At 38.8% G+C, this 24,718-nt stretch overlaps 1 protein-coding gene across 1 annotated transcript; it reads left to right on the forward strand.

The window, feature by feature from the left end:
- Positions 1 to 2,988: 2,988 nt before the first annotated feature.
- LOC130915481 (tetraspanin-13-like) lies at positions 2,989 to 21,186 on the forward strand. Its single transcript, XM_057835554.1, has 6 exons — positions 2,989 to 3,155; positions 11,120 to 11,287; positions 14,580 to 14,660; positions 14,726 to 14,839; positions 20,796 to 20,915; positions 21,016 to 21,186. The coding sequence occupies exons 1-6, from the start codon at positions 3,093 to 3,095 to the stop codon at positions 21,088 to 21,090; spliced, it is 621 nt and encodes a 206-aa protein (XP_057691537.1). The 5' UTR covers positions 2,989 to 3,092; the 3' UTR covers positions 21,091 to 21,186.
- Positions 21,187 to 24,718: the final 3,532 nt, after the last annotated feature.

Raw genomic sequence — 24,718 nt, forward strand, 5'->3', positions numbered from 1 at the left:
CCCCAGAAAATTCTGATTTTAAGCTTTCCAATGATGTATCACACATGCATATCAGGCAATTTTGTTTTTTGGCCAAATTGGGGGTCTCAGAGTGGAACTTCAAGTCACCTCAGTGTTTTCTGCATACAGTGTATCACAAAAGTGAGTACACTCCTCGCATTTCTGCAGATATTTAAGTTAATGGTGTTATATTGCGCTTTTCCACCTTTCAAGGAGCTCAAAGTATATCCTTTCATGGGACAACACTGACAAAATGACACTTTGACACAAATAAAAGTAGTCTGCGTGCAGCTTATATAATAGAGTACATTTATTCATTTATTCAACATATAGCCATTAATCTCTGAACCCCTGTCAACAAGAGTACACCCCTTAGAACATACTTACATCCCTAAATGTCCAAATTGAGTACTGCTTGTCATTTTCCATCCAAAATGTGATGTGACTCGTTACAGGAGTGCTGTCAGTATTGCTGCAGAGATTGTAGAGGTGGGGGGTCAGCCTGTTAGTGCTCAGATCATACGCTGCACAAGAAAGCCTGCACGTCTCATCAGACCATAGGACATGGTTCCAGTAATCCATGTGCTTTGTTGACATGACTTCAGCAAACTATTTGCAGGCTTTGTTGTGTACCGTCTTCAAAAGAGGCTTCCTTCTGGGGTGACAGCCATGCACACCAATTTGATATATGGTCTGAGGACTAACAGGCTGACCCCCCCCCCCCCCCCACACCTCTTCAAACTCTGCAGCAATGCTGATAGCACTCCTGTAACAAGTCACATGACAAGCAGTACTCAATTTGGACATTTAGGGCTGTACGTAGTTTCTAAGGGGTGTACTCACTTTAGTTGCCAGGGGTTTAGATATTAATGGCTATATTTTGAGGGGAAAATGAATTATATAAGCTGCACACAGACTACTTTTCATTGTGTCAAAATGTCATTTTGTCAGTGTTGTCCCATGAAAAGATATACTCATTTAAATATCTGCAGAAATGTGAGGGGTGTACTTACTTTTGTGATACGCTGTATGTACCGTATATACATATGGCGGAAAACACTCAGGTGACTTGAAGTTCTGCTCTGACAACTCCAATTTGGCCAACTTTCAAAATTGTCCGATATGCATGTGTGATACATCATTGGAAAGCTTAAAATTTCAATTTTCAGGGGGAAGAAAATTTTTGAACAGGAGGGCATTAAAAAAAAAAAAAAAAAAAACCTATCTGGAGGCGAGAACACACGAGAGCAGAATTACAGACGCCATGACTTTAACGAGATATTATCGTGTCCTTATCTTGTTTTGATCCAAAAATTCCACGTAGCATGTATCACTGAGTGTCAAGACACAGCTGTGAATGGCCAAAGCTGGATTTTTGGGGTATTTTATGTGTGAAACATGGCAATATAACAAGGGTCGCGATGCAAAAATCGCAGACATCAAGGAGTGGTCAAGATTTTTTTTTTCCATATATCTTCCCTTCTAAACGTTTTTTTTTTTTTTTTTTCAAATTGTCTTTGTTTGGATCGATTATTTAGCATCTATCTTGTCGGAGAAAATGCAACAGTAACAAAAAAAATACAATTAAGCGACAGTTATGAGGTAGATATCTGTGACTTTTTTACAGACGCCATTTTTTTCATTGTGACATAATTTGTTTAAAAGTTAAAAATTATTGAGTGAATAATTTTTTTGTCTTTTTTTTTTTTTAAAACGAAATATGCGACACCAATCAATGATTTTAAGCTAAATATGACAGACATTTTGAATAATAAATATAATTAATTACCTTTGTTTTATGATTGGGTTGAAACAAAAGCGGTTGCGCGACGTCTGTAAACGGGTGTTTTCAGGGTAAAAAGGACAAATTAAAAATTGTTCGGGGGCTTCATGCGCCATAAATCTGCTTTGGCAGCATATAGACATATTGTTCTATCGAACACAACAGTTGTTTTGGCTTAAAATACAGCAGTTTCTTTTAAAGAGGAGTGCAAGAGCAGAAACTGCTTTTTCAGTCTTTTCTGTGTTTTCTGCCATATACATTTATTTATATATATATAATATATATGAATATAAAATTAAGTCAATGTTTACATTATCTTCAATTTGAACGTACGTTAAATTCTACTTAAGTTGTAAAATTCAAATAAAATTTAGGAGTTGGAGGTTGGGGTTACTGCATGGTGTTTTTGTTAACTGTTATTTTGCACATCATTGGAAAAAATACAATTTTGAATGAAAATCAGTTTCTCATGTATGCCTTGTTGCAGCAAGTGTAATGCAGTAGCCTAATGCATGTGTAAAACCTGTTGTTTTATTGTGTGTTATAGGTATAATGAGCAAAAGCGTTTTTTTTTTTTTTTTTTGCATTCCCCCCCCCCCCCCCCCCCCACAAAAAAAAAAAAAAAATGTCGCCACTTTCACTCCTGTGTAAATATCCCATAATACAGTGAGGACAGCTGCGGCTTATAATCGGGTTTGTTTTATCAATGAATAAATGCCGTTTCTGTGTCAATTTTGGTGGGTGCGGCTTAATAAACCTACAAACATGAACAAAAAACAATAATGATACAAAGTACAATATACTAGGGATTAAAAAAAATAAAATAAAAACAAATCTGGAACACAAGTACAATGTTTTTTGAGCCTTTGGATTTTTTGACTCTGCTATAGATTCAATATTTCTTTTTTAAATGCAAGAAAAAAGAGGTTGTGATTTGGAAAACTTGCATTTATGAATGAAAATTTGTACCAAAAACAAGAAAATTAATGAAATAATATTCTTCCTAATAGGCTTACAAACCAGAAAAAAAATTCCAAACGAAGCTCAAAGGCAGATCAAGTATTTTCAAAAATATAGGACCGATATCTTCGCAAAATTTCCAAGCGTCTCTTACTGAAAAATTACGTCATTAAAAAAAAAAAAAAAGAAGAAGAAGAAGTAGGAGCGAGTTTGACAAGGTAAATAACGCCAAAGCGGAAGTGCAATATTGTGCCCACGTCACAAGGCAAACACCTGAACACCATTACAGGAATTAAAAAAAAACTCGAAGGCACTGCAAGTGAAAGAAGAAAGGAAAGTAGACGCAGAAATGCTTTGCGGGGGATTTGTTTGCACTCGAAACTCCCTTTGCGCACTCAATATACTTTATGTGGTGAGTCCGCTTTTACTTTGAAATGCCAAATTCATATTATTTACGTATTCAAATGATTTTTCATGTCATTTTCCTATCGGGAGTTACGCGTGATTTATTGACGTTTTGCTCACGTTTAAGTTGACTCGTGGCTTTAAAGCTACGTTGAATTTTCATTTTAAACTGTTATAAAAACGACCGAGCAAAAAAGGAAAAGAAAATAAAAAGGTGGTCAAATATGTTTTACACGGATGTAAAGCATTTTTGTATAGTTAGCCTACTAGCATAGTCTTTTGTAGTATGCATGTTGTTATTGAATTTGGCTCATCAAATGTTGCAACATATTTTAGGAAAGTGTTTTTCAAAATTTTTTCAGTGAAATAGATTTGCCCCAAAATGTTCAGTGACCTGTTAGTACCTTAAAAAAACATTTGGGTAACTTGTTCAACTCGCCATTGACAGTGATGGAAGTCCAATTTGTTTAAACTGGACTGTGAATGCTCACGTTTCAGCGCCATCGTTGGTGCTAGTCAAAATGGATTGGACGTCCAGCGTCGTCAATGGCACACAATGAGTTAAAAAAAAAGAAGAAGTGGTATTTCTCCGGCCAACATGCACTCTAGCTCCTAACTATGTTTATCACTAGTAGATGTCCAATCCATTTGAAGCGGGAGTGTGGCAGCGAATGAATGTTCATTGGACGTCTAGCGCCATCAATGGTGCCCACTATGTAACTAGCAAATGCTTTGACATTGATAAAATAATCATTCAATGAAATGAGCTATTTATGGCTATATTTAATGTGAATGCATTGACTTTAATGGGAATGTTGCCCCTACCAACATGGCTGCCACTTTGAGGCAAATTGGCTAGGGGTGATGAGAGCTCTTTTCATGCTTCTGCTGTCAATAGACCCTACTCACCGACGTCACAGAATGACATGTCGCTGTATCCGGCCGCCATATTGTCCGTCTCTGTTTAGCCCTATTCTCAATGGTTTCAATTAGTCGTTCAGTTTATAGAGCAATTCATGGAAGCCCCGGTGCTTTCAGACGCTGTAAACTCATTGGATGCGTTGCATAAAAGGTGTTATGTGGAAAAGCTTCAGTCTATCCATTCGCCAGATCCATATTTGATGCCTAAATCGATATTTTTCCACCCGCTGTCTTCGCCCTCTCTGCCTGACATCTGCTACCCTGATATCTACAACTATCTTTTCCACAGAAACTCGGCCTATTCTCACGAAACTTTGAAAAACACTAAGAGCAGCACTCTAAGCGACATTACCCTGTGTGATTTCTAAAATGGCGACAATCACAACAACAAAAAGTTGACTGCGATGGCCGACGCTTCAACGATAGGTGGATATTGGACTATTTCTTCAGTAAAACAGGCAACAACTGTGTCTGCCTCATTTGCAAAGAGACAGTCGCTGTTTTCAAAGAGTTCCATGTGATGCGATAATAACAAGACACGCTGACATGTACGACAACAATACAGGGAAGATACGCAGCGAGAAATTATAGCAACTTGAAGCTAGTTTCATTTCACAGCAGCAGTATTTCGCAAGAGCCCGAGTGTCGAAAGAGAACGCCACAAAGACGAGACTGTTGAAGTTATGAATTAAAAAAAAAAAATAAAGCAAATGTGACACACAGAAGGGCTTGCTAAAATTTGTTTAAATATATTGTTCTATGTAAATCAGCCAAGGTAGCCCCCCGCATTTTTACCACACCAAATCTGGCCCCCTTTGCAAAAGGTTTGGACACACCTGTTTAACTGATGATCCGTAGACGAGGCCAGCTTCTCTCACTTGGTACCAGCTAAATATTATTTTAAAAAATGATGGTAGAAGAAATAAGCATCTTGAATTTGAAACTGTATGTTGTCGGCGATTAGCTTCGCAATGATCTTAATTGTGGTTGTCAGCCCAAAACCCTCTAAATATATATTAAATGCATCTTACCAGATATAAAATGACTACTACATAATCCGTGGTAATCGTTTGGAGCCCAGTTTTCTCGTCGAATCTCGCTCTCCTTTCCGGGTCTCTCGGAATACGGTAGAACTTCAAGTCTCTCAGTCTATCTTCTCTGTTTTTGCAACCGACCGCCACACACGGCTTCGCCATTTTGATTATTAATGTTAACGAGCAGAAAAACACGCCATAATAGGAGGCGTGGTTGTGACGTCATGTGAGTAGGGTCTATAGCGTACATCACAAATGCTATTCTTAGACCGTGACGTCGCCATCGTAACGCGGAAGTGGGACATTACAGACACTCACTCGCATACACTCCATCTTATTTCTGCTCGTTTTCTCCAGCAACCTTTCAAAAAAGAACATGCTGATCAAACACTGCCGCTATGAAACTTGTAGAAACGACTCTAGACATTACGACATATGAAGGATGTTTCGTAGGTTTCCTGAAACCTAAAACTCGGAGGGAAAATGTGAAGATTTGCACGGAGATCCAAAAGAGCCGTTTAATGCTAGCAAGGTGAAGCCATTCACATTTTATATGCAGTAAACGTTTTGTTGGGTTGGCATGGTCGCTTAGAGGAGGTAAGCCATTTTGAGATTTTTACTTATTTTTAGGGCTGTCAAACAATTCAAAATTTTAATCGAGTTAATTACAGCTTAAAAATTAATTAATCGCAATTCAAACCATCTATAGAATATGCCATATTTTTCTGTAAATTATTGTTGGAATGAAAAGATAAGACACAAGACGGATATATACATTCAACATATGGTACATAAGTACTGTGTTTGTTTATCATAACAATAAATCAACAAAATGCCATTAACATTACTAACATCCTCTTAAAGCGATCCAGGGATAGAAAAACGTGTAGTTCTTAAAAGATAAATGTTAGTACAAGTTAGATTTTTTTTTTTTTTAATAAAACTCCTCTTAATGTTTTCGTTTTATTAAAATTTGTAAAATTTTCAATCAAAAAATAAACTAGTAGCTCCCCATTGTTGATGTCATTACACCATGCCGACTCCCCAAACCCATAAAATCATTTGGACCCAAGCGCCACCAGAGGGCGCCAAACAACAAAAAACAAGTAACAAGCGGACATTACACTGCTGTCATTTTAATCTGAGCGGGGCATGTGCATCAATTGCGTCAAATATTTTAACGTGATTAATTTTAAAAAATTACCGCCCGTTAACGCGATAATTTTGACAGCCCTACTTATTGTTTAGCGTGGCGTTCTGCCGTGCTGCTTCTGTCCGACTATGAATGACCTGAAACAAGTTAAAATGGTATCTGATTGCCACTGCTATTACCTTTTCTGTTGTAAATAAAACTACTTTAGTAAGGGGGAAGTGTAAATTAATTATTGAATTAAGATTTGTTATCAATGAAAGAATTAAAAGTGTTCCTCAGAGGGGTTTCTCCCTTAGTGACGGGATCTGTCGTTCACTTGAGTAAACGAATCCATTCCGGATCGTTCAGTAAAAAGATTCGTTCAAACGAATCGTTCAACGAATCGTTCGCCCCCCTCATCTCCCTCCCCGTCCAAATGAATCGTTCGGTTACTGAACGGGAAGTGACGTTGCCGAACGAATCACCAAAGACGAGAGGCAAAGACCGCTTCGCAGTATAACTGAACGGGAAGTGACATTCTTGGTCCCTCCCTCTCTTGCACATTGACCACTCGTCGTAGTTTCAGTAATGAGTGACAGGCAATATCATTCTGCTTTCACAGACAGCCTCGTCTCCCTCCCACCCGCTGCTGCAAAAGCGAGGGAGAACTTCCGCGTCGTCTGTCCTAGTTCTATGGGCTCAAAATCATGGCTCGTGCTTGCATTTCGATTTAGGACACTGTTAAACATTTTCCTTTTGTGGGAGGAGTGGGGGTTTGGGGTCGGGGGCGCACGGACTTTCTTTAGCATGTTCTCGATCACATATACAATGCTGCTGCTAGCCTGCTACCAGCCAACGCAGCATGCTTGCTGTCACGAAAATAAAAATAAATCGAAAGTTTAATTTCTAAATGGAACGACCAACACATCATATTTACCTCTCACTCTGTTGTATTTTTGTTTTCATGCTCATCACTATTATTTTTAGTCACTATTGTTAAAACTATAAGTGTAAATAGCTAGTTTTCGAATGTGCTGCTCTGAAATAAAGACAATACTGCATTTTGATATTTGACAGTTTAATTGCAAATCAGTATTAAGATGATCGTACTGAATTTTTGCACTGGTATTAATAAATAAAATAATCCGGTCAGCTCCCCTGTCGTCCCCGCATCTCAGATCGTCAAATGCTGACGAGAAATGGTTGTTTGCTCTTTACAATGTCGCCTTTCTACCCTTATTAGTCTGTTAAGAAAAATGTAGACATATTGCGACATCTCCCGTGTCCGCGTGCGTTGTTTTGGGGCGCTTGAGTAGTGCATGATGGACGGATTGACATAATTTGTCAAACCAACCAACACCTGACACGGGGGAAAAAAATAAAACACTCGGGAAAAAATGACATGTATATACAGTTTCATTGCAAATCAGTATTATGGTGATCGTATTGACGTTTTGCACTGGTATTAATAAATAAAATAATCCGGTCAGCTCCCCTGTCGTCCCCGCATCTCAGATTGTCAAATGCTGACGAGAAATAATTGTTTGCTCTTTACGATATCGCCTTTCTACTCTCATTAGTCTGTTAAGAAAAATGTAGACATATTGCGACATCTCCCGTGTCCATGTGCGTTGTTGTGGGGCGCTTGAGTAGCACATGATGGACGGATTGACATAATTTGTCAAACCAACCAACACCTGACACGGGGAAAAAAAAATAAAACACTTGGAAAAAATGGACATGTATATACCGTTTCATTGCAAATCAGTATTATGGTGATCATACTATTCTTTTTTTTTCTGTGCACATATGAGGTAAATATCGCTGCCATGAAGCCTCCATATAGTGACAGTTCTTTGCCCCCTTCATTGCCGTCACGCGACCGCAGCTCAGCTTTTGCTTGCCTCGTAGCTACCCGTGTTTTAAATTACTGTAAATTTGTTAGTATGTCGTAATAGGTAGTCCCGAGTCTGTTGAGAAAAGTAGTACACTAAACCATGCTCGCTAGATTTGTGTGGTGTTTTTGTCTTTTTGAGCTGCATTTGATAGGCTCCACGTTAACAAATATGTGACAAAGTCCTTTCCTTTCATTTTTTGATTCGTTCACCGCATAGTCATTACTGGAAAGTCACGTTAGCAGCAAGCTAGGTCAGGAACCGGAGGACCGAGTCACTGAACGGGAAGTGACAAAACTCAGTCTTGCCCCCTTGCCTGCACGCTGGCTGCTTATTGGCCACACGTGGAAGTGAGTGACATACGCCCTGATTCTGTTTCCGGTCCCTCCCCTGCCCGCGATGAGGCTGGCGTCTGATTGGTCGTGTGCGATGTCAGAAGACGCTGCCGCTTGCTCAACGCCATCCCACGCAGTGAACAAGCACCAACTTCATAGAACGAATCAGTGCAGATGGTGATTAGTTCGGTCTCGTTCACCCAAACAATTCGTTCAAAAAGAACGAATCGTTCGCGACCGATACAACACTATTCTCCCTCTGCAACAACGAATTCGATTACAGCCAGGCCCGGAGTGACTAATCGGGAGCTTCTGGACGATTCCAGAAGGGCCGGCTGGCCAGATGGGCCGGTCCGGGTTTTATTAAAAAAAAAAAAAAAAAATTACACTGTTATCATTTTTTTTGTTTGGTATTTATTTATGACAGTGTCACTGAGTATAACTTACATTCTGTTACCGCTGTCCCTGTGGGCAGTCTTAAAAAAAAAAAAAAAAAAAAAAAAAAACTATTATTTTTTTTCCCAGACTCATCCTCACGTGTGCAGACGAAAAATACAGCATGCAGCTCCGCCCCCTAATTGTAGTCTGTATTGAGCCAAATTAGCTGCTATCTCGGTGCTTGGATGGATAAAAAGAGCAAGGGTGGCGCTGAAAATTAAGAATTAAAAAGAGAAAAGCACTCGTGAAAGAATCGGCAAAATGCGCGAAAATAGCTAATTTTTTTCATGCAACGACCTTGCGGCCTCAAACTACAGAGGATTACAACGAAAGTGGTAAGGCCGGATGGCGAATAAAATGCAACTTGCACCGTGTGATACGACAATATGTAATTGTGGAAACGTTGGCTTCTTGTAGCACCTCACAAGGGATATGTAGCAGCAAGCATTAGCCATAATGAACACACCACAGGTGCAGAGCTGGAAGGTAGGATTGCCATGTCGTTCAGCGAGTGAACATTAGAATGAATATATTCAATTACGTGGCGTTTTTAAAGTGGAAATGGAAAATGGATAATAGTATCATTAGAAGTTGTTACAATGTGCAATACGTATTCTTTATTTTTCATATTGTTATGTTGCTATGTTTGTTTTGTCTGTAAACACTCATTTTCTTAATATTTGATGTTGCAGAAAAGGTCTTATTTATTCATTTATTTTAGGGCTGTCAAAATTAATGCGTTAACGGGCGGTAATTAATTTTTTAAATGAATCACGTTAAAATATTTGACGCAATTAACGCACATGCCCTGCTCAGACAGATTTAAATGACAGTACAATGACATGCCCACTTGTTAATTGTGTTTTATGGAGTTTTGCCGCCCTCCGCTGGCGCTTGGGTGCGACTGATTTTATAGGCTTCAGCACCCATGAGCATTGTGTAAGTAATTATTGACATCAACAATGGCGGGCTACTAGTTTATTTTTTGATTGAAAATTTTACAAATTTTAATAAAACGAAAACATTAAGAGGGGTTTTAATATAAAATTTCTATAACTTGTACTAACATTTATCTTTTAAGAACTACAAGTCTTTCTATCCATGGATCGCTTTAAGAGAATGTTAATAATGTTAATGCCATCTTGTTGATTTATTGTTATAATAAACAAATACAGTCCTTATGTACCTTATGTTGAATGTATATATCCATCTTGTGTCTTATCTTTCCATACCAACAATAATTTACAGAAAACAATGGCATATTTTATAGATGGTTTGAATTGCGATTAATTACGATTAATTTTCAAGCTGTAATTAACTCGATCAAAAATTTTAATCGTTTGACAGGCCTAATTTATTTTCCAAATGTATCATTTAATATAGTTTTTTTTTTTAATCCATTTTTAAATTTGTTCAAAATATGTTGTGTTGCACTTGTTAAAATAAAGCCACCTTGTTAAACAACCATTACCTGCACTGAATTGGAATACACAGAATTACAGTACACGGCTTTAGAGAACACTGAACTTAACACGTCTATGCATAATGACATAATTTTAAATGAGTGGGCCGGTCTGAGGCATGAAATTCCAGGGCCGAAAATGAGTTCCACTCCGGCCCTGATTACAGCTCTTGGTTTCTGATTAGGTTCGAGAGGGGCAGCCATTTTGGAAGCTAGTTTAAGCTCTAAAAATCTGGAAATAAGAAAAACACGTATAACAATCACAAAAAGGTGTGTCCTATCGTGTTTGTGCCAAATATAAACAAGATTGGTAAAATCCTGTATGAGCAATGCACTTGAGTGCATTACTTTTTGAATGCCCCTGGTAGTTAGGACTTTATTTGAATGTTAATGCATTGACTGTAAAGGGAACATGGCCCATACCAACATGGCCGCTGCCCTGAGGTACGCCATGTTAGTAGAGGTGATGATTAGAGGTCTTTTCATGCTTCTGCCTTGAATTCAAATGTTTGTCACAAGGTGCAATCCATTTGAAGTTTGGGTGCCAGTTGTTCATTCCCACTTCCAATGGATTGGACGTCTGGTGCTATCCATGGCAGCCAACGAGTAAACAATGCCAAAAATATCCTCCATTAGTATCAACAGTAGTGCAAATGAAATTCCTGGTGCTAAAACAGATAAATGAGCATCGAAACTTGGTCTATGGAAGAGACTTGGGACGATGTGTATTTTCCTGTTGTTTTTTTTGGGTTAGTTGGTGAGTTTGCTGCTGGTGGGCGCGGCGGCGTGGGGGAAATGGTTCGGCCTGGTGTCCAGTATCGGAGTGGTGGCCGGCGTCATCGGCGTGGGCGTCTTCCTCCTCCTGGTGGCCTGGGTGGGGCTCTGCGGCGCCCTGAAACACCACCAGGTGCTGCTCTTCTTCGTATCCTTCCGCCAAATCTGGCCCGCCAAAAGTCGACTGCTATGTTTCTCGCCAACACAAAATTGAAAAAAATTCTGTAGTCCTTGTTGATGGATTGAGGACTACAGAAATCAGATGATATTATTATTAATGCATTATGAAAATCATATATATATATATATATATATTAATGAAAATCACTACTTTTTAAAAATTAAACTATATAAAAAATCTTTTTGTTAATTATTTTCTTTTTATTATTAAAAACAACATAGATTTAAAAACAAGTCTTTTTTTTTTTTTTTTTTTTTTTTTTTTAAAGAAAATTTTAAAAATAGAATATTTTGGAGTTTTCTGTAAATTTGTTTTACTTTTCCCCCAATATATATCCGGGGGGATAAGTATTTAGTCAACCACCAATTGTGCAAGTTCTCCCACTTGAAAATATTAGAGAGGCCTGTAATTGTCAACATGGGTAAATCTCAACCATGAGAGACAGAATGTGGGGGGAAAAAAACTCAGAAAATCACATTGTTTGATTTTTAAAGAATTTATTTGCAAATCATGGTGAACAATAAGTATTTGGTCAATACCAAAAGTTCATCTCAATACTTTGTCATGTACCCTTTGTTGGCAATAATGGAGGCCAAGCGTTTTCTGTAACTCTTCACAAGCTTTTCACACACTGTTGCTGGTATTTTGGCCTATTCCTCCATGCAGATCTCCTTTAAAGCAGTTATGTTTTGGGGCTGTCGTTGGGCAACATGGACTTTCAACTGCCTCCACACATTTTCTATGGGGTTGAGATCTGGAGACTGGCTTGGCCACTCCAGGACCTTGAAATGCTTCTTACGAAGCCACTCCTTTGTTGCCCTGGCTGTGTGTTTTGGGTCATTGTCATGCTGAAAGACCCAGCCACGTCTCATCTTCAATGCCCTTGCTGACGGAAGGAGATTTTCACTCAAAATCTCTCGATACACGGCCCCATTCATTCTTTCCTTTGCACAGATCAATCATCCTGATCCCTTTGCAGAAAAACAGCCCCAAAGCATGATGTTTCCACCCCCATGCTTCACAGTGGGTATGGTGTTTCTCGGATGCAATTCAGTATTCCTTCTCCTCCAAACACAAGAACCTGTGTTTCTACCAAAACGTTCTATTTTGGTTTCATCAGACCATAACACAATTTCCCAGTCCTCTTCTGGATCATCCAAATGCTCTGTAGCAAACCGCAGACGGGCCTGGACGTGTACTGGCTTCAGCAGGGGAACACGTCTGGCAGTGCAGGATATGAGTCCCTGGCAGCGCATTGTGTTACTGATACTAGCCTTTGTTGCTGTGGTCCCAGCTCTCTGTAGGTCATTCACTAGGTCCCCCCGTGTGGGTCTGGGATTTTTGCTCACCATTCTTATCATTTTGATGCCACGGAGTGAGATCTTGCATGGAGCCCCATATCGAGGGAGATTATCAGTGGTCTTGTATGTCGTCCATTTTCTAATAATTGCTCCCACAGTTGATTTCTTCACACCAAGCCAAGAGTGAAGAGTTACAGAAAACGTTTGGCCTCCGTTATTGCCAACAAAGGGTACATAACAAAGTATTGAGATGAACTTTTGGTATTGACCAAATACTTATTTTCCACTCTAATTTGGAAATTCTTTCAAATTTAAACGATGTGATTTTGTTTTTGTTTTTTTCCACATTCTGTCTCTCATGGTTGAGGTTTACCCATGTTGACAATTCCAGGCCTCTCTAATCTTGTCAAGTAGGAGAACTTGCACAATTGGTGGTTGACTAAATACTTATTTGCCCCACTGTATTTGGTCACCTACAAACAAGCAAGATTTCTGGCTGTTAAAGAAGTCTAACTTCTTCTAACGAGGCTCCACTCGTTACCTGTATTAATGGCACCTGTTTTAACTCATTATCGGTATAAAAGACACCTGTCCACAATCCCAGTCAGTCACACTACAAACTCCACTATGGCCAAGACCAAAGAGCTGTCGAAGGACACCAAAATTGTACACCTGCACCAGGCTGGGAAGACTGAATCTGCTATAGGTCAAACGCTTGGTGTAAAGAAATAAACTGTCGGAGCAATTATTAGAAAATGGAAGACATTCAAGGTTTACCCATGTTGACAATTACAGGCCTCTCTAATATTTTCAAGTGGGAGAACTAGCACAATTAGTGGTTGACTACTTATTTGCCCCACTGTAACTAAAAATGTAAAGTAAAAATAACTAAATAATAATGGAAAATAACCATGAGAAATAAGAGAACATTTACTCTTTCAATAAAAAATTAAAAATATGCATAGAAAAACCTAAAACTACGGAAGCGTATTGCATTCACATGAAGAAAAAAAAATTGGGGGGGGGGGGCTGTTTTTTTTTTTTTTTTTTTTTTTGAGAATTTTTTTCAACTCCGTTTTTCTGAGTAATTTGGGTATCGTTTTTTGAATTTATTTTACACAACTTTTTTTGTTTTTTTGATTAATCTATTTTTGGATTTGTTTTTAGAATTTTTTTACTTTTTCAAATTTTTTAGAGGCTGTTTTTTTTTTTCTTTCTCCTGTTTTCATAAATTTTTCTCCTGTTTTTCAAAAAAAAATCTTGAGCTTGGCTACCAAGGAAAAAAATATTCAAAATTCAAGCACTCGTGAGTGTTTAAGATTTCGCACTAACTGCATCCTGCAAGTTCAATACTGGAAGACACCTCGCGTGACACCTTCAAATGGCCATTTTTCGAAAAAATATTTTTTTCCTATTCTCGGCTAATGCTAATGACAACCAAGAAAAAAATTCATTAAAAAAAACAACCCCAAAAATAAGTTACTCAGAAAAACAAAGTTCGGGAAAACTAATTTAAAAAAAAAAAAAAAAAAAAAAAAAAAAAGACCTCCAAAATAAATTACTCAGAAAAACGAAGAGTTAATAAAAAATTAATTAAAAAAACTACCCCCCCAATTTTTTATTTTTCATGTAAATGCAACACGCTTCTGTATAAAAGGGATTTCTTTACATTCAAAAGAGTTGAGGAAATTGTTACTTTTTCCTCAATAAATAAAAAGAAATCTATAAGAGAAGTCACATTTTTAAATAAAAATGAACTTTTTTAAAATCGTTTTTCTGTAATGATATGATAAACACATACTAAATATTTGCTTTTAAGAGGCTCAAATAAGATAATGTACTTTTTTTCCTCGAAACAGTTTATTAACTATCAAAACGGTTATCTTGGATTTGATAATAATGGATTGTTGGCAGCCCAAAGTGTCAATCAGGCACTGGCTTCCTTAACCCGTCGTCAGTACATGATCGTCCTCTTCCTGGTCTTCGTGGTGCAGCTGTCCGTGTCGTGCGCCTGTTTGGCGCTTAACGAAGAACAGCGGGTAAGATCCTTCCTTGGATATCGGCCTTCTCGCCTGCCTTCTGAACCTAACTCTTTGGCTTCCAGAATCACCTCCTGGAGGCGGGCTGGAACAAGTCGGAGGCCATGCAAATGGATGTGGAGAAGACGCTCAACTGTTGCGGCTTCGCTCAAGCGGATTACAACCGAACCTGCGCCGCCGTAAGGGAGCTTCAACTGCTTTCTCGGCCATTGACTGCGCCGGACGTCCAATTCGTTTCCACTGGGAGGAAAATGAGTTGGACGTTAAAATGAAGATCACTAAGAAACTACAAAAATAGTCTTCTAGATGCCCTAAATACGTTGCTGTTATCGTTGTCTTCTTTTGGATGCTCACAAAGAGTCGTCTACTTATAGAGGCCCAAAATTGGTTTTCTTCTAGATGATCAAAATTAGTTGTCGTCTACCTCATGATGCCCAAAATGAGTCGTCGTCTACTTTTAGATGCCCAAAATTTGTTGTTGTCTTGTTCCGTTTGCACAAAATGAGTCGTCTACTTCAAGATGCCCACAATGAGTTGTCGTCTTTGTCGTTGTAGGCTAGATGCCCAAAATTTGTTTTCCTTCTAGATGCCCAAAATTTGGCATCATCTACTCCTAGAATCTCAGAATTTGTTGTTGTCGTCTTCTTCTAGATGCCCAAAATTTGTTCTTCTAATGCCAAAAATTTGGCGGCATCTACTCCTAGAGGCCCAAAATCCGTTGTTGTCTTGCCCAAAATTCGTTGTCCTTTTTCCTGTAGATGCCCAAAATGAGTCATCTACTTCAAGATGCCCAAAATTTGTTTTCTAGATGCCCAAAATGAGTCATCGTCTTCATCTGTTTGCACAAAATGAGTCGTCATCTACTACTTGGAAAATGCCCACAATGAGTTGTCGTCTTCGTCGTCGTAGTCTAGATGCCCAAAATTTGTTTTCCTTCTAGATGCCCAAAATTTGGCGTCATCTACTCCTAGAATCTCAGAATTTGTTGTTGTCGTCTTCTAGATGCCCAAAATGAGTCTACTTCAAAATGCCCAATTTTGTTTTCAAGATGCCCAAAATTTGGCGGCATCTACCCCTAGAAGCCCAAAATCCATTGTTGTCGTCGTCTTCTAGATGCCCAAATTTCGTTGTCCTTCTTCCTGTAGATGCCCAAAATGAGTCGTCTACTTCAAGATGCCCAAAATTTGTTTTCTCGATGCCCAAAATGAGTCATCGTCTTCATCTGTTTGCACAAAATGAGTCATCTACTACTTGGAAAATGCCCACAATGAGTTGTCGTCTTCGTCGTCGTAGTCTAGATGCCCAAAATTTGTTTTCCTTCTAGATGCCCAAAATTTGGCATCATCTACTCCTAGGATCTCAAAATTCGTTGTTGTCTTCTTCTTCTAGATGCCCAAAATGAGTCGTCTACTTCAAGATGCCCAAAATTTGTTTTTACTAGATGCCCAAAATTTGGCGGCATCTCCTCCTAGAAGCTCAAAATCCGTTGTTGTCTTCTTCTTCTAGATGCCCAAAATGAGTCGTCTACTTCAAGATGCCCAAAATTTGTTTTCCTAGATGCCCAAAATTTGGCGGCATCTACTCCTAGAAGCTCAAAATCCGTTGTTGTTGTCTTCTTCTAGATGCCCAAAATTCGTTGTCCTTTTTCCTGTAGATGCCCAAAATGAGTCTACTTCAAGATGCCCAAAATTTGTTTTCTAGATGCCCAAAATGAGTCACCTGTTTTGCTAGTACTTGGAAGATGCCCACAATGAATTGTCATCGTTGTCGTCTTCTAATTGCACAAAATTCATTGTTGTCCTTTTTCCTGTAGATGCCCAAAATGAGTTGTTGTCCGTCTCAACATGCCCAAAATTTGTTTTCTTCCAGATGCCCAAAATGAGTTGTCATCGTCTACTTTTAGAGGGCCAAAACGAGTTGTCTACTTTTAGTGGCTCAAAATGAGTCGTCGTCTACTTCAGGATGCCCCAAATTTTTCTTCTAGATGCACAAAATGAGTTGTCATCGTCGTCGTCTTCTAGATGCCCAAAATTCGTTGTCGTCCTTTTTCCTCTAGAGGCCCAAAATTCGTTTTCTAGATGCCCAAAATTTGTTGTCATTGTCTACTTCTAGATGCCCAAAACGAGGCATCGTCTACTTCTAGATGCCCAAAATTTGTTGTCATCCGTTTTTCCTGTAGATGCCCGATCTTCTAGATGTCCAAAATGAGCTGTCGTCTACTCGTCGTCTGGATGCCCATAATGAGTTGTTTTCTAGATGCCCATAATGAGTTGTTTTCTAGATGCCCAAAATTCATTGTTGTCTTTTTTCCTCTGGCCAAAATTCGTCGTTGTCTTCAAGATGCCCTAAATAAGTTGTCGTCCACTTCTCGATGCTCAAAATTGGTTCTTTTTTCTGGAGATGCCCAAAATTGGTTGTCGTTTTCTTCTTCTAGATGCCCAAAATAAGTCATCGTCCTTTTTCCTGTAGATGCCCAAAATTCTTTGTCGTCATTGTCTACTTCTTGGGGCCCAAAATCAGTCATTTTACCGGTGCCCAAAAATACTACTATGACTTCTGAATGCCCGAAATTCGTTGTCTTCTTCTGATTGCCCAAAATGAGTTGTCGTCTACTTCTAGATGCCCAAAATTTGTCCTCTTCTAGAGGTCCAAAATGAGTTGTCGTCAACCTCAAGATGTCCAAAACACGTATGTCTACTTCCAGAAACCCAAAATGAGTCACTTCTAGATGCTCAAAATTCGTTGTCGTCTTCTAGATGCCCAAAATGAGTCGTCGTCTAATTCTAGATGCCCATTGACATTGTCGTCTACTTCTAAATACCAAAAATTCATTGTCGTTGTCTTCTAGATGCCAAAAATTCATTGCCGTCCTTTTTCCTGTAGATGCCCAAAATTCGTTTTCTAGATGCCCAAAATTTGTTGTCATTTTTAAGATTCCCTAAATTTGTTGTTGTCGTCGTAGTCTTTTAGATGCCCAAAATGAGTCGTGGTCTACTTCTGGATGCCCACAGTTAGTTGTTGTCGTCTTTTAGATGCCCAATATTTGTTGTCCTTTTTCCTGGAGATGCCCAAAATGAATCGTCATCTACCGCTACATGCCCAAAATAAGTAGTTTTCTTCTAGATGCTCAAAATTTGTTGTCGTACCTTTTTCCTGCAGATGACCAAAACTCGTTAGCGGTGTCGTCATCTACTTCTAAAAGCCTAAAATGAGTCATTTTATCGATGCCCAAAATGAGTCTTCGTCTACTTCTAAAAGCCATTCCAAAAGTCATTTTATCGATGCTCAAAATTCGTAGTCGTCCTTTTATCTGGAGATGCTCAAAGTTAGCTGTCGTTTTCTTCTTCTAGATGCCCAAAATAAGTCGTTGTCTACTTCTAGAGGCCCAAAATGACTCATTTTATCGATGCCCTTAATAAGTCTACTTCTAGATGCCCACAATAAGTTGTCATCATCGTCTACTACTAGATGTCCAAATTTCATTTTCTTCTTCTAGGTGCCCAAAATTCGTTGGCGTCGTCGTCTACTTCTAAAAGCCTAAAATGAGTCATTTTATCGATGCCCAAAATGAGTCGTTTACTTCCTGAAGCCCAAAATGAGTCATCTACTTCTAGATGCTCAAAATTCGTAGTCGTCCTTTTATCTGGAGATGCTCAAAGTTAGCTGTCGTTTTCTTCTTCTAGATGCACAAAATAAGTCGTTGTCTACTTCTAGACGCCCAAAATTTGTTGTCCTTTTTCCTGTAGATGCCCAAAATGAGTTGCCGTCTACCTCAAGATGCCCCAAATTCGTTTTCTTCTTCTTGATGCCCAAAATTTGGCGGGATCTACTCCTAGAAGCCCAAAATCCGTTGTTCTCGTCTTCTTCTAGATGCCCAAAATTTGTTTTCCTCTTTCCTGTAGATGCCCAAAATGAGTTGCCGTCTACCTCAAGATGCCCCAAATTCGTTTTCTTCTTCTTGATGCCCAAAATATGGCGGGATCTACTCCTAGAAGCCCAAAATCCGTTGTTGTCGTCTTCTTCTAGATGCCCAAAATGCGTCGTTGTCTAGTTGGAGATGCTCAAAATCCGTTGTCGTCCTTTTTCCTGAAGATGCCCAAAATTGGCTGTCATTTCCTTCTTCTAGATGCCCAAAATGAGTCTTCGTCCTTTTACTGTAGATGCCCAAAATTTTGTTGTCATCGTCTTCTTCTAGAAGTTGTCTACTTATAGAAGCCCAAAATGACTCATTTTATCAATGGCCAAAATTCTGTGTCTTCTGATTGCCTAAAATGAGTCGTTGTCTACCTAAAGATTCCCAAAACTCGTTGTCATCGTCTTCTTTCAGGAACCCAAAATGAGTCATCAACATCTGGATGCCAAGAATTTGTCTTTTTTTCCTGTTGATGCCCAAAATTAGTTGTATTTTTCTTTTACTAGATGCCCAAAAAGATTTTTTTTTTCCCCCTTCTGTTTACATTTTCATTTGCCCCCTCCCCCGCAGTCGAAATCACTAGACGTCGAATCCATTTAGACTGGGAGGGTGGGACGAATGAATATTCCTCCCAGTCCAAATACATTGGAGTTTTCACGCCGTCAACGTCAGCAGACGCAATGTGCTCGAAGTACAGAATTTTGTACTTCATGTCACTTCAGTATTGGACAATAAAAAAATAATATATATATATTTTTTTTACGAATGTAATTATAAAAAACGTAAATGTTTGTGATGATGAATTAATGATCATTTTATAATCATATATTTGTAAGTAAATATATTTTTCCCCCTATTAATGAAAAATTGATTTTAAAAATACTTTCACTTTTGGCTGTAAAGGGATCAGTGAAGTGAGCATTTTGTTGACGTGCGCAAGCCCAGAAGCGTTGCCAGGGATTTTGGGCCCCACCACCAGTGCCGGGGGAGACATGCACATTTAGAGTATCAACTATGTAATTTCCTGCATTCTGGTGAATCTTTACACTCTAATTTGTGCAGTTTCTGCATTAATTTAGGATGAAAATATGTAAACATACAGCGTATCGAGCAATAATGAATAGACTGATATCATTTATAAGAAATGTACTTAAGGCCATCTTTTACAATCTAAATATAAAAAATATTCTCAAAGCAAATACCATTATGAATGACTTGAATAAATGTTTTAACTATACTACAGTATACATTAGAGTACACACTGTACAACAGTTTTCGTATGAAGAGATTGCTAAGGGTTTGCCTGTTGTACTGATTAAATGTAGGCTAAAAGTGGAGCAAACACTAGCTAGCAAACAATTACAGTATTTCATTACGGAGTAGGTTTAGCCCCATCTGGAAACTCTCCACTAGATCTCCACTATAGGCTACAGCTCTGAAGTGAGGTCCCTTGTTAACAAACTAAATTCAATTGATGACAAACTGGATTCAAGCCAATTTAAAAAAAAAAAAAAAAAATTCCACACCAACTTTCAACATCTGAGGGATACCAAAAAATGCCGTCATTATTTGGAATTCATGTTTTTGAATAGGTGAATGTCGCTCACAGAGGCCAGGAAAATCCCGTATTTCTTAGAGTGAGCTGGGACCTCGCTTCGGATCTTTATAGTAGACATCGCGAGGTTCCAGATGTGGCTGGAGTGGGCTAAGATAACTGGTTAATTTTTAGCACTACACTGACACAAGACACCAACCTTCCTTTTTCAAGTACTTTGTCACATCCTGTTGGCCTTTTCTACCCCTCTCCTGTTTTGCTTTCTTTTCTTTCCTCTTTTGATAACCCGATTTTTGTTTTGAAACCATTTCTGCAGTACCGCACACTCAGTCATTGACTGGTGTAAATGCGCACCGCTGCTCCCGGTCTGATCGAAGGAAGGGCGGACGAAATTTAATGAAAATACGGGGGATGTGGTGGGGGACCTGGAAATACATATGCTCTCTGGGTGTTTTTTGCCAAAAAACAAAACAAGAAAAATTAACCCTTTGTTTTATTCCTATTGACATTATAATGATTAATATTTAGATTTGCAAACGGTTACCTAACATTCTAATTTTCTTTGTGGGGCCCCCTCAGGGCATGGGCCCTTAGAATCAATATCAATTTTCACCCCCATATGGCGCCCCTGCGCAAGCCAATGTTGTTTTTGCTATGCACGTTTCAGAGTTGCTTCAATCAGAAGCCGCCTTTGACGTGCGCCACGTGCTCTGAAATCATCGAAAAGTACGCCGGCCAAGTGCTGCGCTTTGTGGGCGGGATCGGACTCTTCTTCAGCTTCACTGAGGTTCGACATTTTTCCTCCTTTCAGTTCGTTACCAAATATACAAAACAAACAATCAAATAAGCTTGTCTTGATTTAAATGATCAAAAAATGATGTGTGCAGATACTTGGCGTTTGGTTGGCCCGTCACTACAGAAACATGAAAGACCCTCGATCCACTCCCGGAGCTTTTCTGTGATTGACGTCTATCGCCGTCATTCCTTCATGTTGGTGTTCTCTCAGGTGACTTCTCAGCAATAAACTTGTCTCCTTTCACATCGGGCTACCCTCGTCTCTTTCCATTTTTGCTGAATTGACATTGAACAACAATACAAAAACTGTCGGAACAACAGAGGTGGGTAGAGTAGCCAAAACGTTTACTCAAGTAAGAGTAAAAGTAGTCGTCCAAAAAAATATACTTGTGTAAAAAAAAAAGTATTTGGTGAATAGAATACTCAAGTAATGAGAAACATTGGGAGTAACTGCTTATATTTTTGTTACTTTTTTTAAACAATGGTATGTTTCTCTGAGCACAAAGTTATCTATATGGAATGTTATTCTAATTGAATGAATGAATGAAATGTTTATCGTCATCGGTATCATTGACAGTTAAAAAATGTGGAATAATTTGGCCAAAGAAAGAATCTCTGACGGTCACAAAATATGGAATAATTTGCCCGAAGAGACCGATGACAGACAAAGGCAGACGGGAAATAGCATATGCTTATCAATACCCGTCCCCCTACAGCCCGGGACGCACAGTCAAGCACGGTAGAGTTGCATACATCACATTACATGAGCTTTTATTTTCCGTTTTTTATTTGTTTTTGTTTTTGTCCTTTTTCACTTACCGTAAATTTCGCACTATAAGGCACACCTGACTATAAGCCGCCACCCACCAAATGTGACACAAAAACAGCATTTGTTCATAGACAAGCCACACTGGACTATAAACCGCAGCTGTCCTCACTATATTATTGGATATTTATACCAAAAGACACTAACTGGTAACACCTTATTTGACAGCGACATCATAAGACAAGTTAACAAATATACATAAAGCATTAAAAGAATACTAAGACCAAATGAACCACCATGAAGCATTGCTTCAAGAAGCTTCATTTGGCCATGACTGTTCCTTTGGGGGAGACAGTGAACCTCTGCTGCCACCTGCTGTCAATACTGTTGTTGTCCAGCATGCCTCCTAGCATGCATTGCAGCGCTACAGATGTAAATTAACAATCTAAATACATGTTCTGTGCTAGTTATTTCTTCAGTTACTGTTCCAGTTGTTTCACTAATTGCTTGTTTAGGTATTTGGTAACATTTTATTTGACAGTAGCACCATAAGACTGTCATTTGACAATCATAATTATGACATGATAATGTCATTAGCATTAATGAATGCTCATAACAGATGTCATTTAGCGTTATCCCGCAAATGATCTCCCTTTTGAATGGATGTAAAAGATCCGAGCTGGACATAAATGGAGTTAGTGACATAATTTGCCGGAAGACACATAATGACATCTGTCATAAGCCTTCACTAATGCTCATGATAGTGTCATGTCATAGTTATGACGGTCTTATGACAGTCTATGATGCCGCTGTCAAATAAAGTTTTACCTATTAACTCAAATAAATCAACAAATACGCTGCACTGGACTATAAGCCTCAGGATTCGTACTGTTGGAAAAAAGTAGCGGCTTATAGTCATAAAATTACAGTATATATCTTCCCAAAAGTCATTGATTGCAATGGCACTACGCGCTTAGCGTCCAGTCAAGCAGCTCCGTTTCAGCGAATGTTAAAAGCACACGGCGGGCACGTTGCACTTGCAGATTAGTGATCGAAGTTTGCAGCAGGGCGTATCTTCAGGGTGTACAATGTTATGTCTTAGTCTCTGTCCCTGACATTCAATCATCTTTTTGTTGTGGGAACATTTTGTTGTGGATGTGTGTGTGCCAGTGGAGTTATGTGTCATTTTGGTTCGAGTAGCGATTTAGAATGGTTTCCTTGTACATCTTATTGAAGTAACTAAATGATTCTATACTCGTAAGCGCTGCATCACATGTATTCCATAGGCGAGCCCCAATGTTCGCAATCGAGAAAGATTTTAAGGTTGTCCTAATTGTCCGATAGGAAAACAATCTGATTCCTCTTAGGTCGTAATTTGATTCCCTCAGTCGAAATCGAGCTTGTAGGTTAGGCGGGAGACAGTTTACGTGGGCCTTGTACATCATTTGAACAGTTTTGAAGTTAATCGGGTCATAAAATTTTAATAGCTTGGATTTGATGTAGAGCTCATTTGTGTGTGTTCTGAACGGTGCGTTGTGAATGATCCGAATTGCTTTTTTTTTTTTTTGAAGGATAAAAAGAGGATAAAGTTGAATAGTGTGTGTGTGTGTGTGTCCCCAAATTTCCGAACAGTAACTGAGGTGCGGCAAGACAAGTGCACTGTAAAGAGTTTGGAGAGCCCTCTCATCTAGCATATTTTGTAGGGTTGTTCCGATCATGTTTTTTTTTGCTCCCGATCTGATCCTGATGGTTTTAGTTTGAGTATCTGCCGATCCCGATATTTCCCGATCCGATTGCTTTTATTTTGCTCCCGATTCAATTCCAATCATTCCCGATTATTTTTCCCGATCATATACATTTCGGCAATGCATTAAGAAAAAAATGAATAAAACTTGAACGAATATATACATTCAACATACAGTACATAAGTACTATATTTGTTTATTATGACAATAAGAGGGATCCACGGATAGAAAGACTTGTGACTTTGTATATTGTGATTAAATATTGCCATCTAGTGTATTTGTTGAGCTTTCAGTAAATGATACTGTAGGCATGGCCAAATGCTTGATGGGAAGTGGAACCATGACTGTGGTTGGTAGTGCTACCAATTGATATATCTTCTCTGCGTTGGGAAATAACTTAAGGTGTTAAGAAAAAGATCAATTGCTACCTTGCTTCCCCACATTGCTTCCCATGATATTTCTAATGGTAGGGAGAGGGATTGTAAGGCTTTAGCCAATTAAAAAAAAAAAGGTTCCAAAGGCTGCCAAAATTTATTCTAATCACTATACGCTGCCTTTTTATCTCTCTATATAGGTAAAACGGCGCCATTACAGATTGAGTGCGACAATGCGTGAGTGAGTCGTGCAGCGCATGGATTAATTGCGTTAAATATTTTAACGTGATACATTTAAAAAAAAAATTAATTACCGCCGTTATCGGGATAAATTTGATAACCCTACCTTAAGCCTAAACTAAAGACTCTGGATGAGTGTAACATATTATGTTTGTAACGTTAAATACATTTAGAAAACGATTTAATTAAAAAATATAATTAAAAAAAGGCATAGCCAATATTTTTTTGCCGATTCCGATACTTTGAAAATGACGTGATCGGACCCGATCGATCGGGACATCAGTAATATTTTGGGCTCTAAAGAGACTGGAAACGCTCCTAGCAAGCTTATCGCGCAGCCGCTCCACACGGGCCTTCCATGTTAGTAAGTCGTCTAGTACTACACCTAAGACTTTGTTCTGCCGTACTCTTTGTATCATAACATCATTTGTATGTTTAAGTGCTCCTTGAGACGTTTCCTGCCAAATAGCATGTATTTAGTTTTTTCGAGATTCAGAGATAATTGATTTGCCTCGAACCATTGTTGCAATTTTGCTAGTTCCGCATTTATTTGCGACTTGCATGGCTTAATCTTTGAGACAAGCATATGCTACTGGCAGGATCAGCCAGGTTTATTTCATATTTCACGCGGTGTTTTATGCTCCTGAATGAGATGGACCGCTTGGATGTT

Source organism: Corythoichthys intestinalis, chromosome 4, assembly GCF_030265065.1.
Source record: "Corythoichthys intestinalis isolate RoL2023-P3 chromosome 4, ASM3026506v1, whole genome shotgun sequence".
NCBI classification, from domain to species: Eukaryota; Metazoa; Chordata; class Actinopteri; order Syngnathiformes; family Syngnathidae; genus Corythoichthys; species Corythoichthys intestinalis.